This window comes from Parambassis ranga, chromosome 10, assembly GCF_900634625.1.
Source record: "Parambassis ranga chromosome 10, fParRan2.1, whole genome shotgun sequence".
NCBI classification, from domain to species: Eukaryota; Metazoa; Chordata; class Actinopteri; family Ambassidae; genus Parambassis; species Parambassis ranga.
Genome location: NC_041031.1, coordinates 10,324,579 through 10,341,881, shown reverse-complemented (window position 1 = coordinate 10,341,881; position 17,303 = coordinate 10,324,579). Strand labels below are relative to the sequence as shown.

The following is a 17,303-nucleotide window of genomic DNA, read 5'->3' as shown; positions in this document are numbered from 1 at the left end:
AAAGATAACATTTGTTCTATGATCAATTTAAAGTGCTTCTAAATCATAACATGATTCACAATCCATACAATCTTTAACTGTATCATTACGTCAGTCTATACTCTCTAATTCACAGTGTAAGTTGGCGTCAGTCAGTAACTACAAGCATAACATGGCAGACAAAAAAAAAGTCCAAAAACTAAAACTTTGTAAGGATGAAGTTTAGGAGCCATGCACAAACCATGCTACAGGTTTAAAAGGACAAAGGTTAGCAGTAGACATGGAAGACTTCAGGTTGACTCACTTATCAAGGGATGTTTCATTTCTATAAAACGTTTATTCAACATATTAAAATAACACACTTGATTGTTAGTCTGATGTGGTAGAAAGTCTTCTAATTCAAATTCCTTCCTGAGGTTAAGGAGCACGCAGATGGGAGACTAAAGAAGCTATGAGAAGAAAAGAGAAATTATATCATTTATCTGAACAACTAGCAGTCAGTAAAGTTAGCAGACAAACCTAAAACACATGAGTACTAAATTTTAGTATAAAGCATTTTGTTATTATCCCGTTTGCTGTTATTCACTGAAGGCAAACAACACTGAAGACTAAAAAATGTTATGGTGTGTTATGAAGACTATGGCTGCATAGAATCATACAAATGGCTGATTTGATGAGGAACAATGGATCAGGTGACAGATGAAGTGATGCTCTGTTTTTTCACAACATCATTCTTTATTTGAATAGAAATAAAGGCAAAATATGGTATGCTAATTTCCTGACTCGCTGTAAATTAATAATATTCTTTATAACTTTGTACAGAATAGTGATTAGACAAACTATCTTACCTCAAAATTCCAACGCTTATATATATTATGTTTTTTATATACATTACCCACTGCCTGAGTAACTGCATGTTTAAATGCACACGCACATTTATTGTATATTAATATTATAAATAACATAATACCAAACAGTTCAGTCAGTAAGTGATCTGAAATGTCCTGAACCAGAGACTTTAAATTGATACTACAGATGAACACACATTCATGTCAGAAACATAAAATAACAGGAGCTACAAGTTATCAAAACAGTCCATGGATTTGTTATTATGTGTCTAGCACAGTCAGCATTAGGGACATAGGAATTAAACACACTGAGCAAAGCTACCTTTTTGATCCATAAGTACACAAAGGCTCGTTGCAGCCATCACATTATTCAAGCTCACATAGACGGGCCACACATACAGTGTCAGTAAGAAATGTCAGACATGACAGTCCCTTTTTCCCATGCTGACAGCAGACACATTCCTGGTTTCCCTGGATGTTTGATCCATACATCAACTGAAAGGGGAAAAGAAATGAGACAAAATATGGCAAAAGGAAAAAAATGAAGGGTGTGAAGAATGACAGAAATCAAAAGAATACTATGAAGGAAGGAGAAAGGAAACTATATTTTGACATAGACCATTTATACTTTTGAGGTACAAGTGACCATGTTGACACAAGGGTGAGAGTGGGAGAGGAAGGAGGGGAATCTAACTGATATTCGGCAGATGACGCCCTTGATTTGCATAGTCAGTCACAAGGTATCCACGCTCTAAAGCACACCCTGGTTTTTCACCTGTTTTACTCTAAATGATCCTCTACACAATAAAAATAATGCTGTGTCAAATAAGACATATTGATCAAGAACAAGCAGGGTGATTTTTGACTCTTGCCCCCTGCTGGCCGTTAGACGTAATGCCAGCATAAGGCACTTCTTTGACTTGTTAACATATAATGTTCAAAGATGTGTCAATACCAGTAACTAATAACATGTTTCTTTTCTATCCTAGAAGTCTTTGCATGCCAAATTTAGAGTATTACACATTCTTCAAATTGTATATTTGAGCACATTTTAAGTAATAAATAATAAATGCAGGTACTATTTTTCTGCTAAAAGGATGGGAAAACATCCTTACATATGTTTATGTATTTATGTATGTATGCTTTTATATTATGACCAGCCAGGTGTGGCGTTCCCACATTGTCACCCACACAGGAGGATGTCTAAACTACTATAATCTGCCATTAATGGTGATCCATACCGTGTGTCTGAGTTCTGAGCGTACATAATTCATCATGACATATAATGTTTCCACCTGCAAAAATGATTACAGTTCTATGTGGGATGTCTGTGTATCATCGGTGAGACCATTCGAATGTAAACAGGAGTGCCCCTGCCTGAGATACAGTCTGGCAGGTCAGCCTGCAGAGACATAAGCATCAGGCTGTGTCATGCAAGCTGTGACCCTTCCTACGGTGTCTGGGCACACAGTGTCAGTCTGAATCTGTCCCTGTATCAGTTTCTGAGCCAACATGGCTTCTGGGAAGACATCACTATCTTCATTAATCACATTGTACAGCTCCCCCCTTATCCAATCAACACCACATGGACTGGTTAGGACAGTACACGTCGTTGTACATTACAATACAATGTACATAAAGTGTGACATTTAACAGGTTATCCCTGGATAGCTTTAGACACCTTTAAAAGAACAGCAATATACAAAAGACAACTTACTTCTTCTTGTCTTTGTCCTTCTTGAATGGCTGTGAGCAACCTTGCAGTGCCTGTCCCATCAGTGTCTCAGCTGCAACCTTTCTTCTGTTGAAGGCATTCATCTCTTCTTCCAGCTCTCGTCTTTTCTCCTCCAGATTTTTCTTTTCTTCCTGGTGCATCCGTTTGAGCTGCTCAAACCGCTCATGAAGCTAAAAATAATGAAAGGGATCGATGTGAGATATACTGTATGTATCAACAAGGATTAGGATGGTTTGAATCTTCACCTCTTTTTCTTTTTCCTTCAGCTCAGCTTCTGTCTCCTTGACTTTGTTGACAAACATCTGTCTCATTTCTTCTTCTTTGCGCTGCAGGTCCACAAGGAACTCCTTCCTCTTGGCTTCGTAGGTCTCCTGAAGGCTGAAGATCAAATTTAAGACCATGTTAAGCTCACTTTACTGTGCTGCTACATAACAGTAACACCCAGGAGCCAACAGCAGCAGCAGTTTGTAACGTCATACTTACTGTAGCTGTCTCAGATTGAAGAGTTAATGCTCTGTAACATGGGAGGTAATTGACAAGTTTGTGGCTAATTTTTAGTTTTTTCAGTTTTATCATTTTAGCACATAGTTTTATATCAATTTCCTTTTCTGATTTCCCTTTTCTTTTTCTCATACTAAACGTTTCAATTCTTAATGTGTGCATTAAGAACAGCAGCCTCTCTATCTCTATCTCAAGTCAAAACAAATGTAAGCAGTTATGCGTTTCCCTGGGTTATTTTCTCTGTGGACACAGACATGGTTGATCTGGGTGGGATTAGCATTATGGAGCATGTCACAGTGACCTAACCTACAGTGGAGGAAATAATCTACTATAAATAAAAAAAATCCCTTCCCATCAGTAGAGAACCACAGGATTTAGGTCTTAAACACAAATAAACTGCCGTTAAAGCCAGAGTCTCTTTTTTAGTTTCACTCATGTGAATTGCTAAAATGCATTACATCACTGCTATTCCTAATTTCACCTGAACGACTGGCTGTCAGGGCCTGTGTCCTTGAAGCCCATCTCTTCCAGCTTGCAGCGACGGTACAGCTCATAGTGTCGAGCGTGCGTTTGCTCCCGGAGATCTTCCATGTTGACGCGCAGCAGCATCTCCCTCAGCTTCACAAAATCACAATGGTTTTCATTCTCCACTGAAGAAAAGTAGAACACAACAGTGATCATTTTACCTTTTGCACTTACTGAAAATACTAAAATAACCTATCTTTGCACAAAAAACCAGAGAATCATTTAATCATGTATGTTTATGTGGCTTTTTAGCAGACTCACCCTGCACCGATCCCCAGGGGTAAAGCCTTGCTTTCACCATCTTATTTCCAACCTTAACGTTGTCTAAGCTTCCAACCACAGCAAAGGGTAGATGAGTCTGTAAGACAGAGCTGCTGTTGTCACTCTGCTATTATGTGCCATAATATCTCATACATGATATCACATATGTTTCTCTCTTATGGTGACTCACATTCATGGAAGAGTTGATCTCTGCAACAGCCTCGTCCTCTGTGGGAAACTGATAAATCTGCACTCCATTGCTGACCAGCTCACTCATAACCTTGATCTTTAATTTGTCCAGTTCACTCCTGGATACAGTGTCTGCCTTTGCAATAACAGGGATGACGTTCACCTGAGAGAAGAATCATTAGGATGAGACTGAGGAACAAATAACTGCTGAAACACAAACAAATGTGTCTCTTATCACCTTGCTATCCAGTTTCTTCATTGTGACAAGGTCCAGGGATTTTAGGGAATGTCCAGTGGGAGCGATGAAGTACAGGCAGATGTGGATTCTTGTGTCATGGTAGTTAAACAAGGACCGTTTTATTTTTAACTCCTCTTCAAGATACTTCTCAAACTGGGTGTCAATATACTCAAGAATGGGCTTATAGCTGCAAAGAAACAATAAAGTACTGTTATTTTTCTGTCACACTACTTTTCTTGCTGATTGAGATACATGCTGGTAACAAACCCTGTGTTCTACAGCTTTGCAGCCAAGAATGCTTAATTTAATACTCCCTGCTGGTGGATCACGCCAATGGCTATTGAAAATAGATTGGTTCTACCAGTCATTCCATTATTGGCCCTCTTCCTCCTCCCATTTCACATGCCAATAACAGAATCATTCTCAATTCTACCAACAGAAAATGTATTGGCTTATGTATAGAGAAAGAGGGGAAAACGTTAAAAAATTACATCTAATCCACAGTATAATTAAATGTCCCCAGTGTGCAGCCTGGCCAGCCATCAAAATTCTTCTTCTATTGTATACCATGTCAGGTGTTGGTATAATGGAGCTGGATTTTCAGAGGGCAGTACCAACAGATATAGATCAACTGGACAGACACACAGCCAGTCAGTGAAGCAAAGCATGTGACATAGGCAACCAACCACACTAGTATCAACAAAGAAATCCACAAAGGCATGCAGTGCAGTAGGTATACTGGTGAATGACTGCTGTGGTTTATAAAAAAAACTCTAAGGTGCTATTAGCAATTCTGCAAATATGTTTGAAGGCAAACAGCAAGTGATCATATAAAGCCCACTTTATTTTGATAAACACTGGCTGTAAAAGGGAGGGATTCCAGACACATTGCAGAGAGAGAATGTTCATGAAGAGGATGGGTATAGTTGGTCAGACTGCCCAGAGAGGGTGGTTTACAAATGGGCATGCTCAGTAGAAGCTGACAGCATTTTAATTCTATGCAAAAAAAATCAAACAGACTGTACCTTTCTTCCTTATTGATCTGGTCTCCAAACCCCACAGTGTGCACAACAGTCAGCTTGAGGTTGACATTGCTCTCCTGCAGGTCATAAGTTTGCGGCCGTAGCTGCACCTCTTGCTCATAGTGGCTGGCTTCCTCATTTTCAAATATTGTATTGAAAAGAGTGTTCATCAGTGTTGACTTGCCGATGCCTGTCTCACCTTCAAAAGGAGAGAAAATGACGCAGAAAGAAGATGCAGTGACATATTAATGCTCCAATGCTCCAGTCTAAATGAATGTAATGTTCACAGCATTAACGATTCACCTGTTTTCAGACGTACCTACGCAGAGGATGTTGAAGCAGAATCCCTGTGCAACTGATTTGCTCACTAGCTGATCAGGAAGGCTGTCAAACCCCACATGGCCACCGAGCTCCAGGTTTCGCTTTTCTTCATTCTGAGGTACAACGTTTGGAAACACACACACACACACACAGATACCAACTAATTAGTCATTTAATTGGTGCTACTCTATTCTGGTTAGCTTGGGAATCCACATCAATAGGTGCATTTGTGACGTCAATCCAGTATATCAAATAAGTGAATTATGTCAAACCTGACAGATTGATTCTGATTCTTGGATCACATCTTTCCTGTTTCTGTTAAACAGTGAGAGTGAAACGTCCTTCTGTCACATCCCATCCCTTCATTCTGCTTTTAAGCTTAAAAGCATTCTGTGCAAATGAGGTCATCTCTCTCTTCCACTTAACGGTCCAATCTATAAAAAGGTTCTGACTGAATATCTCCAACCACATTCATCCAGCATTGACACACATGAGAATTACTTTAATAATACAGCACTGATATCACATTAGGTATATTGTAAAGTTTTAGAAAGAGAGGGGGAAGAGAGCAATCACCTAAACTAAGTAACTTCAAGACAGTGATGGTCTATGACAATAAACCATGAACCATCACTTAACAAAGGGTTTGTTTTACTAATGAACAGTGCGTCATGTTACAGTTTTGAAAGTCAGCAAATGGATGTTGGACGATTTTATACATGACTTCTTGCCTTGTCATTTGTAGCATGAACTTATTCTAATAAAATTATTTAGACTTGATCCAGGGTTCTTAGATGTTATGTTGTTGCCTCTGCTCTTCGTGTGCATTGATATATTGCTGAAAATAGACTGTCACTGTATAATATGTATGTTGCTTTGGCTGGATAAGCTGGCATGCTGAGTGGTAGTTCCTCTTATACCAGATTCACCCTGGGATGCTGGCATCTTGAAAAAGGCTCAACATGAAGACTGAGATGTGTTCAATGCAACAATCATCCGTTTCTCTCTCTCACACACACACATACAAAGAGCTCTTTATCTGGATGTTATTTCACAGGGTGGGAGGATATCCAAGCTGCTGGCTGCACTGGTACCCATAACCCCCCTTCCCAGTCAGACACACACATTTAACTCAACAAAGTCTGTCATCCTTTACAGTGCAACATGAGGACAGGGAACCAGACAATAGGCATGTGATGCATTTTGTCACAATTACACTTCTGCTGAACGTTGAGGAGCCACCAGTGCTACTTATGTTTATCCTCTTAACTTAGTCTGCTGCTGCCTGCTGTCCTGTTTTTCATTCAAGTGCTCCTCCCGTGCCGTTAATTCAGCATGCGCACACTGAACACCTGTCAGAGATGCTGACATGATGGTAAACAGTAATGATGCGCGGACTCCATGCTGTTTAAAGCTGGATGCTGAAGTGCGCTCTTTCGTCAAAGGCTGCGCATCTAAACGGGCCGATGAGACGTGCTTTTCATCCGGATAGCTATCTGTGAAATCGTCTTCATCTCGATTCATTACACATAACGAGCGTTCTCATCACCGCAGCGAGCCTGCTGCATTCTCGACACAGCGTCACCCAGATCCTTCAGACACCTGAATCAGCGAGCATGTCTACTCTGAAGACACCCGACCATGAGTCACTGCAGGCCCGCACACACAATAACATCATACTTACTGCGAAAACATCTACCTCATTGGCCGCCATCGTCACAAGTGGCTGCGTGCAGGAATTATCTGTGCTCAGCCAGACCTGCTCTCCACATCACACACAATCCTCTCAATATGGCTACTTGGAGGCAACACCCCCTCGGTGCTGGAGGGCGACATTACAACAGCCTCCGTCCCAAACTCTACCTCTGTGCGAGATGTTATAGTTTAGTTTTTTAAATGAGAAATATTTTAAGATAAGACAAGACTTTTTTTATTAATTTTTTTCCAGGTTATACATTTATTTATTTTTTTCTTACCATTGGCTTTCCCCTGAAAAAAAGCATGAATTACTTTCTTTTTTTACATAAACTATCACTGTTATGCAATAATATAAATGTGAGGATTAGTTAATATATTGCTGTATAACAAGTAACACTTCTGAAAGCATCATGGCAAAAAAATAAGTTTAGACCGAGTAAAACGATTGATAATGCAACGCAGGAGAATACAAGTTTATAGACGAGCTTCCAAGTTCCAAGAACTGGTGTGTGAGGTATCAAACAGTTCAACGAGTCAAAGAACAGGGCTGGCAGAGGTAGAAGGCAAAACATTTGCAAGGATGTGGGAAAAAAAGCTGGTGTAAGATGTGTCTAAATACCCCAGAAGATCTGCCAAGACACTAGTGAATGATTTAGCCAAGCCAGGCATTGAAGTATCAGAAAAGACAGTCAGCAGAGTCCTTCACAGACTCTGAGAAAAACTTCACTTCTGCAGAAAGGACACCTCCGAGCCAGACTGAAGTATCAACATTATTGACTGGCCTGCACAAAGCCCTGACTTAAATCTGTGGAGTTTACTAAAGACCAGGGTCTATGCCAGGGGACCACCAAATCTGGAGGAGCTTATATGAGATTGGCCAAAGAAGAATGGGCTCTAGGATTCCTCAGGAGACGTGCCTCAGACTTCTTAGAAACTACACCAACATAAAAATGCCACCAAAAAACATTAAAAGAACATGATGTGACATTTCATCACACGCATTTTCTTCATGCTCATCAACATCAAATGGTCAAAATCATGAAATAGGAAATATCCACAGATAATGTGGAACCACAGCAACATATGTGTTGCAAGAAAAGCAGTTAAAAGTTGTAATTTAATTAAAGTTAAGTTAAAATAAATTAAAGAAATTACATTTAATCCTATGGACATATATTTTTTTAGATATAACTGTATGTACATGCTTTCAACATATAATGTCCTTAAAACTAACCAGCTACAACACATTATGGTAAATCAGTTTCAATGATGTGTGTAAGCTGAATAAAAAAATATATCTTTATGTTGTAATGCTGCAATATTTATTTGTAAACACATTAAAGGGGTGGTCTTTGTGTGCTTATACTTATCCAAAGTAACAGTGCTATTTTATTTAACAGACCAACAAAGAGCCTGAATGATGAGTGTCATTATAAATGTATTGTCTGGAGAGCGCCGGAAGCTGCAGGTTGGAGAGGGACAGAGAGGGGAGTCGGCAGACACAGAGATTATCCCGCGGGCTTCTCTCAGCTATTCGCAACATCTTTTTCAGATTTTTTTTTTTAAAGATGGCTTTAACGCAAGAAGCTGTTTTGTCTTTTTTACTGGAGCACGGAGGCAAAGTGAAGAACTCGGAGCTGCTCAACAATTTCAGGAGCCACATCAACTGCAGCGATCCCGTGGAAAAGCAGCACAATAGAGATCTGTTCAAGAAGTTGGTGAACAGCGTCGCTGTGGTCAAACAGATCGACGAGGTGAAGTTTGTAGTCGTTAGAAAAAGATACCAGGACTTTGTTAAAGAAGTGGGGTATGATTTGTCGCAGAAGACACACGCGGAGGACAGCTTTTCCAGCCAAAACACGAGCTTTTCGTGCACATCTCCGAATCGAGCCGACTCAGCCAGACTGATGTGCGCAGACATCGAAAACAATAACGTGTGCTACCCATCCAGCATCAATGGCAATTTTTATAGTGAAGTCCAGCAGAAAAACGGGGTGCATTCACGGCACGTTAACAGTGCGGACACAACCACGGTTAAAGTCCTAAATATCTCTGGAGAGCAGGCAAGCGGAGCGGGGAGGTCTGGAGCTGTGTTCGCTGTCATAGCTGTAAAATCCCCACCGAGAGAGTCTGCAGCAGCAGCAGCAGCAGCGCAGGACGGGTTACATTCCCCACTGCATCAACACAAAACGTCACACAAACCAATCCGTAAAGAAACCAAACTTTCCACACACTCATCAAACTTTTCCGCATGCAAGAAAGACGCATTAAGAGAGTCACGGTGCTGGAAAAACAGACAGACAGAGGTCATGCACCCTCCGGTCATGAGGCCCCACAACAAGACCACAAGACAAGCAGATGATGGCAGATACTCTGAGTCTGTGCCTTTGGAGCCTTTAGCTCATGAGTGGCTGGTTAAATGTGCTGCTGGACTGTGGGGACAAGTCCATGCTTTGCTGCTGCGGGACTCCCGCTTAGCACAGAAAAAGGACTTCATGTCAGGCTTCACTGCACTGCACTGGGCTGCCAAGGAGGGCAACACCGAGATGATACAGAAACTCATGGACATCTCCCACAAAAGAGGCATATGTGTGAACATCAACAGCAAAGCACACGGGGGATACACGCCTCTGCACATCGCAGCCATACACGGCCACACTGAAGCAATGCTCCTACTTGTGCAAAGTTATGGGGCCTGCGTGAATGAAAGGGATCATGATGGCAAGAAGGCCTTTCACTATGTGGGAAAAGGTGTGCCGGCTGACATCAGAGCACTTCTGGGAGGAGTGCAGCACAAGGAGAAGACAGAAGAGGACTACAGAGAGCAAACAAAAGGCTTCAACACAATTAGTAAACTGTTTCAGCCTCACACAGGAAAGAAACAAAGAGCAGGAACTAAGTGTGCACCTGACTGGTAAAAGCAACACTGTTTCTACAGAACAATACTATTACAAACACATCTACCATTACTAATGCATTCCTATACCTTAATTAAACATGTGTACTTATTGCAGCAGTACAGTGTATCACTGTTGGATGTGCTATTTATGAATGTAGTTGTTTTTCCTCTTTAGTGGAATTTTATTGTATTTTGGTGGATTTTGTGCCTATATGTAACTTATTTTTCTTACTAATCCCATCTGTGAAACTCATGCATCTATTTCATTACCTTATGTTTACAAGTAACTTCTTAATTCCGGACCTTTAAGTATGAGGAACTATGAATATGGACCACACCTGGGAAACAGCTGCTACCACACCTGTGTGAAACATGTCAGTGTGTTGCTCTTCACTGTAGATTGTATTGAATATGTAACCAGATCATACAATTTTAATTAGGTCAGATACTTGAAGGAAAGTAACTGTTGAGATAGCATTCAGTGCATTGATTAGTATTTTGAAAATGCAATTTCAACTTTTGTGCACAGAGCAGAGTTAATGGAGAACTATGTGGGGTCATTAATGCAAAGCAGAGAGGCAACTATAGTGGAATGTTTCCTTTATCATTTTCATTGTAAACTTGAGGTCATAAAGAATGAGAAAGGCCTCCCTCTGTAGGACAACATGGCCCCATTTCTGGACTGCTGGTGAAGAACAGGCAGGCCCCCAAAAAACTCTAAAGTAATTAGTCTATTTATTCGAACACAAATTCATTCAATCCCTTGGTCATTAATGAATGGAGATTTAGTATCATTTGATTAACATTATTAACAATAACATCATAAATCTGACATAATATTAACAAAATACTTTTTATCTAAAGAAATAAACTTATGCTAAAACATATTAAACTACATTGTATCGCCCTAGTTTTTGTCGTTATGAATAAATGATGGCTTGAACTTTTTTCTTCCTGATCAGACTGACATGAAAACACTTTCTGTGCAGTACAAAAACACTAATGTCATCCTTAACCGACCCAGAGGAAAAAACAATCCCCGATGACATGAACAGAGGAGGAGATCAAACAATGAAGCCTTTGGAAAAAACCATGCCAGAACAATGTCCTTTGTCTAGTTATAGGAAAAAAGAAGCTGCCTGCATTATGACAAAGGACTGCAACACCACAAAAACACATTGCACCGAACTGTGTGTTTTAATCCAAAGCTAGTACAAAAGTACAACATACACAGAAATGTACCACTGAAAGGCCAAATATCAAAGCCTGTCTCAGTCCTCTATCACTTCCCCTTACAAATAGAAATGTAGTGCACATGATAAAACTCTCTGCATGTATAGAACTTAAATGTAAATAACATAGTCTGGTTTATAATAGATTTACATAAGAAGATGTGTAACAATGTGGTCTCGTCAAATACTCTCTGAGCAGATAGGAAGAAGGATTAAGAAGAGAAGTGATAATGGAATAAAACTTTCTGATCTTGTCACTACATGACCTACGACCTAGAAGTCATAACTTCACATGTTCAGGGCTAAAGTTCATCCGTTTACTCCCCATTTGATTTCATTCAGTTTTCATGTAAAGGTTTGCATGGCATCCTAAAATATTGCTTATGGAAAAAAAACTTACATGCAAGTCAAAGACATAGAGATATACTTCCATACAGAATGTACCGGTTGTAGAAATAAAACCAGATATGTGTCATGACTGGACATGGGTCCATCCATGCTGCTTTATTTCTGTTGCTATGTTCAAAGAAAATAGATAACACAGCCCAATGATGAATACTGTTTGTTAGAGTAGAATTTCTGCCCTCTAGTGGCCTTCTTCACTTTGTTTGGTTATTTGAACAAGACCACATCAATATATACATACCACATTCCTCATTATATCGGGAAATTTATGAAACTGTCAATGTATCCTGTTTAAATGAATTCTATATGAATTGAACCCATACAACGTGTAGTTAAATTAGCAGCTACGACCAAATCACCGCTCTAAACATGCTAACTCTTACTCAGCGTTAGCATAGATAATCTTAAACTTAGCTAGCTTTACCTTCAGGACTGGGTCATACAGCTCGCTGTAGTTCAGTGTCAACAACCCAGACTAGCTACTAGTTAGCTTAAGGACTAGGACAAGCATCATATTTCTTTCAGCTCTACTTTCATTTCATTTTTAAAGTTTTATAAAACAAAAACTTTCTTCGTAAAAACTTGCAATAACGGCCTCCAAACCCGGAAGTCAGGTGGAATATCCTTCAAAATAAAAGTTCTAAACACATTCCTTTTTTGTTTGTTAACACTCCAAATAGAGCTGTGCAATAAAAATAAAAAAAAATTCTATATATTACACCAAGTTTACGTAACATTTTGGGGGTTTGTTTGGTTTCAGACACACTCGGATTTTAATACAACCGGAAATTCATTTCAATATCCTGTGTTTACAAAACTAGACCGAACAAATGCTTCCTTATTTGATGAGTGTCAGGGATAGTGTGGTATGTAACTGTATGTCATTAACCATCCACATTCCCTGTTATGATTCTGATATGATCTGAATAAAGACCTAAGCCCTGCGCTGGAGCTCTTTACCTGACAAAGGAATATGAGTGCTGGGGTTGATTGGCACCACCTGCGCGTGTTGATCGGCGGCGGCACGTGCTTGCCTTAGTTGACCTCGAGCTGTAAAGGCAGAGTCTTTCTTACTTTTGACGGGTTTCGCTGTTTATAATGGAAAAACAATCGCTGATGTCAGCCTGTTGTTTTCGCGCTGTTGTGTTACTGCTGCTGGTCACCTGCAGCTCCCCGATACTTAGGTCTTCTGTGGCTGCCTCCAGTGCGCTGCACGGCCCGGGGGACCTCACCTATCCGTACGGCAGCAGCATCTTCTCGCCGCTGCTCAAAGCCCTGTCGGAGCACAGAGGGTCGAGGTGGAACCCGGGCCTGAAGAAGAAAATGAAACCCGAGCCCAGGTACATGAAGTACCTGACGGAGGTTTACAAGAAGTCATCCAGGGTGCAAAGGAGTGTGGACGGGGGTAAAGGCTGCAACACTGTCCGACTGATCAAGCCACAAGATGAGTGTTTCGCACAAAATCATAAAGGTGAGCCAGTGACACACAGACACCATTCACACCTGCTGACAGTGACAGTGAACGGTGCATGGCTGCACAATGCAGTGGGGCTCTGGATTAAGATAGATTAATAATCTACACACTACCATTGCAATCATTGTCACCTAGTTTTAACATACTAAGTCATGTTCAGTGTCAGTGGTCCATTTAGAATCTAAATCTAAATTTAAAACTACTTAAATATGTCAAAGCCTACACGTCTTTTTTGGCCGATTAGTCTTATCAGGAGAGTCATTCTTTGTTTGTGACTCTGAATTGCAATGGTGCCTGATGTTTTCATATATTCTCCTTCAGAAAGTTTTACACTGGATTTGTCCTACAGCCTTGATCAAGTGAGAAGAAAAGAGCAGCTTCTGAAGTCGGCCCTGCTGTACCATTTTGACCGTGACCATTCAGCCCTTGTCAACTCTGTGTGTTACCTGAGCATTAAGGAGGAGGAGCAGTCGAACCAGTGTAAACTGTGTCCTGGGGTTCACCTCATGAACTTCACAGCCAGCATGGACAGAAAGAGTCAGAGGAACTGGATAGAAGTTGACGTAACCTCTTTTCTGCAACCTCTCCTAAAGTTGCAGAAGAATGTACACCTGCTTGTCAACATTACCTGCCCAGACGAACAAAGAGCAAGGGGCAATGAGCACAAAGTCCCGCTGGAGTTGACCCTGAGGTCCCCTCCACTGCTTCTGTATCTCAGTGACACCAGCAAAATAGCCCAAAGAAATGCCAAAGCAGGTCAAAGCCCCTCCAAAGCGTCAAACACATTTCAGAAGCAGATGGTTTTAAAACCAGAGCAGAGAACTGTGAGGAGGAGGAGATGGAAGAGGCAATCTCCAAAGGGCAAACGAAATGATAAAAGCCTGGATATCCACCTCCCTGAGCTTCTTCCGAGCTCTGAATTCCCAACGAGCGACTGCGCCCTGTATGATTTCAGAGTGCGGTTCAGTCAGCTCAAACTGGATCACTGGATAGTTTTTCCACCAAAGTACAACCCCAGGTACTGCAGAGGCATCTGCCCCAGGACCATGGGCTTCATTTACGGCTCGCCTGTCCACACCATGGTGCAAAACATCATCTATGAGAAGCTCGACTCCTCTGTGCCCAGGCCGTCTTGCATCCCATCCCACTACAGTCCCCTCAGTGTCATGATCTTTGAAGAGGACGGCTCCTATGTCTACAAGGAGTTTGAAGACATGGTTGCCACCAGGTGCACGTGTCGCTAAGCAAGTCACCAACATGTCTTTCTTTCTTTCTTGTTTACAGGCTGAATACTATCACCAAAAAAAAGAAACCCCACATTACCACTACTCACGGGTGGACAACTATTCTGACCAGGCTCAGTGATTTCATGAATTTATAAAATTGTTCTGCATGAAAGAAGTTTGATCTGGAGCAGGTGTGTTTACTTAAACAAAGTATTTCATCATAATATAGAAGTGTGACATTTCTGTATTTTTTGTTAAGGCATGACAAAAATGGGTGCCTGTCCTTCAGCTTACTGCTTGCAACATAGAAGAGAATCTAACACACTTAAAGAAGAAAATGAGTGATGTATTGTTTATTTTTAAGTTAGTTTTTGTTAACTTATTTTGGGAGGGTAGTCTGTCATTATTCTTTAATTTAGCACACTGGCCAAATTTTTAAGTAGCCCTGTTCTGGACAAAAAAGAAAAAGAAACGAAAGCAGTCACAAACTCTTATCAAACCTTTTACATATCGTTTTATTCCTGGGGATTACAGGCGGCTATCTAAGTGACAGTTGTCTTCATGATATCCAGAATGAAAGTTGTCAAGGTTTCGGTGTGTATTTATTACTTCTGGTCACTGAGTGACTGCATACGTGTAAACCAACTGCGTGCTTATGTATTTGTACTGGTTGAATGTGACTAAATACATGTCATGTCTATTTATGCAAATTGAATGAATTCACTGTGTGTCTGTGCTCAGCTTAAGAATATTCAAAAGAATGAAAACGTGTAGACATTCTTTGGAAAGTTGGAAGAATAAAAAAAGCATGCATAAATATAGTCTTTATCTGCATACAATAAATATTTAGAGCATAGGCAGGAGCCCTGCCACATTATGCTTTGCATGTATAATTAGTACTAAAGTTCATTTTTTTTTTAAAAAGAGTTGGAAAACAGTACCACATTGCTAAAACCACATTAGATACGTTCCTATACGCACCCCACAATACCTGAAGACCAATGCATATCCTGTGGACTTTAAATAGGAAAAAGAGCCATCTCCTCTCAGCGTCATTGTACTCCGGTCCAACAGGGGGCGGTAAAGCCTTCTGCCTGAATAAAAAGAAGGAGACCGGAACTTCTGTTAGGAAGCGTTGTCCTGACGCAGAACGGTGAGTGTCAATGTCACAAATGTAACGGTGTTTTTATTCTTTTACTGTGTTGTAGAATTCACATTTGTAACGTATCGTTGTATTATGTAATGTGACTGAGCCTCTTTGAGCCTCCTTTGATGAAACCACCCCGTAAAAATGCCGGTTTAAGGGGACGTTTCAAGGTCTGTTTGTACCTTAGCAGCTAGCCTACCGATGCTAGTCGATAAAGCTAACATTTAGCACACTAGCCCTGCTCATCGTTGCTAATTTTATCGACTAAGTTTATCTTATGTCCTTGTTGTGATTTATACATACACACATTATAGGTGATCTGGAACATTCTTGGGTTTTTGCTCTTTGTCGTGTCAATATAAATAACTGCATTAATGGCGTTTTGCGGTCATATATCGGCAGGGTAACAGCTTTAAATGCAGACAAAGGTACTTAATGTACATATATAGTCGCACACACATTGAGTGGCTGGACATCTCCTAGGAGGAGCTGGAGAAGAGGAGTTCTGTGCATCTCTTCTGCTCGCTTTTTTTGCCATTACATCAAACTACATGAAGTGTGGGATGGATGGAAAATAAAGAGGAAGGTTTTATATTGTGTGTCTGTTGGATACATTTTCCAACTAATCAACTAATTGTCTTATTGTTGTTTCAGATCAGCTCTCTGGTGAACATGGGGCGCCACTTTGGAGACTTGGCTAAGATCAGGCACATAATCACATACAGTATATCCCCATTTGAGCAGAGGGCTTTCCCTAACTACTTCTCAAAGGGAATTCCCAATGTGTGGAGACGGTTCAGATCCTCTGTCTTCAAAGTTGCCCCTCGTAAGTTTTTACATTACTGCACAGTAATTTAATTAAGGTTACTTTAAAATAATGTGCTGAATTACTGAACTGGTGGTGCTTATGTGTTCCTTTCTTTTTGCAGCAATGATTGTCATGTACCTGACCTACACCTGGGGCAACAGTGTCCATCAGCAGAGCAAGAGGAAAAATCCTGCAGACTATGAGAATGATGAATAAACTTCTGCCACCTGTCTAAAAGCTCCCCTCTGTTAATTTTGCTTCTGTATGTTTAACCAATAAAGATGAAAAATATTTATGTGAAATCAGTATTGATTGATTCAATTGGTTAATTTGTCTTGTTTACATCTGAATAAGATGAAATGGGGTAATGATAAGTTAGGAGATGAGTTATCTTGATACATGCACGCTTTGATCAATCCTACATGATTATGAAGAAGAAGTTTTAAAGTCAATAACATTTGTGGTAAGTTAGTTTTTTATTGAGTAAAAATAAAAGCAATCTCTTCTGGTGTTGCTACTGTCTTTGAGGGTCCCCTTTGGACAATCCTTGAGACTGGGAGGCAACAAATGACTGTGAGAAGGTCAAAGGAAACATTGTGGTTTAATCTTTTTTTGTGTGCTGTCATAAAGTGTGTACAAGACTCATGATAACCATTATAGACGAATGGTAACTATGAGCATGTACCTGCAGTAGATGATAATGGAGGTAGCTCATGTTAATGGGACTTCCTGGTTCTGCAGTGACGTGTCTGGGCTGTAGATGGCGCGCGCAGAACGTCTCTGCAGTGGATGCTA

General features: G+C 40.5%; 4 protein-coding genes across 7 annotated transcripts; 3 read left to right on the top strand and 1 right to left on the bottom strand.

Moving 5' to 3' along the window:
* Positions 1-126: 126 nt before the first annotated feature.
* Positions 127-12,355, bottom strand: LOC114442190 (septin-8-A-like). 4 transcript variants are annotated; one of them, XM_028415546.1, is made up of 10 exons: positions 12,278-12,355; positions 5,618-5,732; positions 5,302-5,497; positions 4,277-4,463; positions 4,040-4,201; positions 3,850-3,946; positions 3,545-3,713; positions 2,808-2,940; positions 2,545-2,732; positions 127-428 (listed from the first exon to the last, which is right to left on the bottom strand). In XM_028415546.1, the coding sequence occupies exons 3-10, from the start codon at positions 5,466-5,468 to the stop codon at positions 374-376; spliced, it is 1,158 nt and encodes a 385-aa protein (XP_028271347.1). In that variant the 5' UTR covers positions 5,469-5,497; positions 5,618-5,732; positions 12,278-12,355; the 3' UTR covers positions 127-373. The 4 variants fall into 4 exon arrangements, with proteins under 4 accessions (XP_028271347.1, XP_028271345.1, XP_028271346.1 ...); XM_028415544.1 differs by lacking the exon at positions 12,278-12,355 and adding an exon at positions 7,304-7,406; XM_028415545.1 differs by lacking the exon at positions 12,278-12,355 and adding an exon at positions 7,319-7,383.
* Positions 8,886-10,235, top strand: sowahab (sosondowah ankyrin repeat domain family member Ab). The gene has a single exon (XM_028415543.1). The coding sequence runs from the start codon at positions 8,886-8,888 to the stop codon at positions 10,233-10,235; it is 1,350 nt and encodes a 449-aa protein (XP_028271344.1).
* Positions 12,356-12,951: 596 nt separating the features above from the next.
* gdf9 (growth differentiation factor 9) lies at positions 12,952-14,704 on the top strand. The gene is made up of 2 exons (XM_028415548.1): positions 12,952-13,324; positions 13,649-14,704. The coding sequence occupies exons 1-2, from the start codon at positions 12,952-12,954 to the stop codon at positions 14,569-14,571; spliced, it is 1,296 nt and encodes a 431-aa protein (XP_028271349.1). The 3' UTR covers positions 14,572-14,704.
* Positions 14,705-15,624: 920 nt separating this feature from the next.
* uqcrq (ubiquinol-cytochrome c reductase, complex III subunit VII) lies at positions 15,625-16,810 on the top strand. The gene is made up of 3 exons (XM_028416526.1): positions 15,625-15,706; positions 16,355-16,526; positions 16,630-16,810. The coding sequence occupies exons 2-3, from the start codon at positions 16,373-16,375 to the stop codon at positions 16,722-16,724; spliced, it is 249 nt and encodes an 82-aa protein (XP_028272327.1). The 5' UTR covers positions 15,625-15,706; positions 16,355-16,372; the 3' UTR covers positions 16,725-16,810.
* The last annotated feature ends 493 nt before the right edge of the window (positions 16,811-17,303 follow it).

Bases quoted from the DNA above. Each gene is read 5' to 3' on its own strand.
- LOC114442190 (XM_028415544.1), bottom strand. From the start codon at position 7,333: ATGGCGGCCAATGAGGTAGATGTTTTCGCA. The intron at 5,498-5,617 runs GTACGTCTGAAA...CTCCTTTTGAAG, and splicing joins CTTCAACATCCTCTGCGTAG to GTGAGACAGGCATCGGCAAG. The intron at 3,714-3,849 runs GTGAGTCTGCTA...ACTTTTCTTCAG, and splicing joins CCCCTGGGGATCGGTGCAGG to TGGAGAATGAAAACCATTGT.
- sowahab (XM_028415543.1), top strand. From the start codon at position 8,886: ATGGCTTTAACGCAAGAAGCTGTTTTGTCTTTTTTACTGGAGCACGGA.
- gdf9 (XM_028415548.1), top strand. From the start codon at position 12,952: ATGGAAAAACAATCGCTGATGTCAGCCTGTTGTTTTCGCGCTGTTGTG. The intron at 13,325-13,648 runs GTGAGCCAGTGA...ATTCTCCTTCAG, and splicing joins TTTCGCACAAAATCATAAAG to AAAGTTTTACACTGGATTTG.
- uqcrq (XM_028416526.1), top strand. From the start codon at position 16,373: ATGGGGCGCCACTTTGGAGACTTGGCTAAGATCAGGCACATAATCACA. The intron at 16,527-16,629 runs GTAAGTTTTTAC...TTCTTTTTGCAG, and splicing joins TGTCTTCAAAGTTGCCCCTC to CAATGATTGTCATGTACCTG.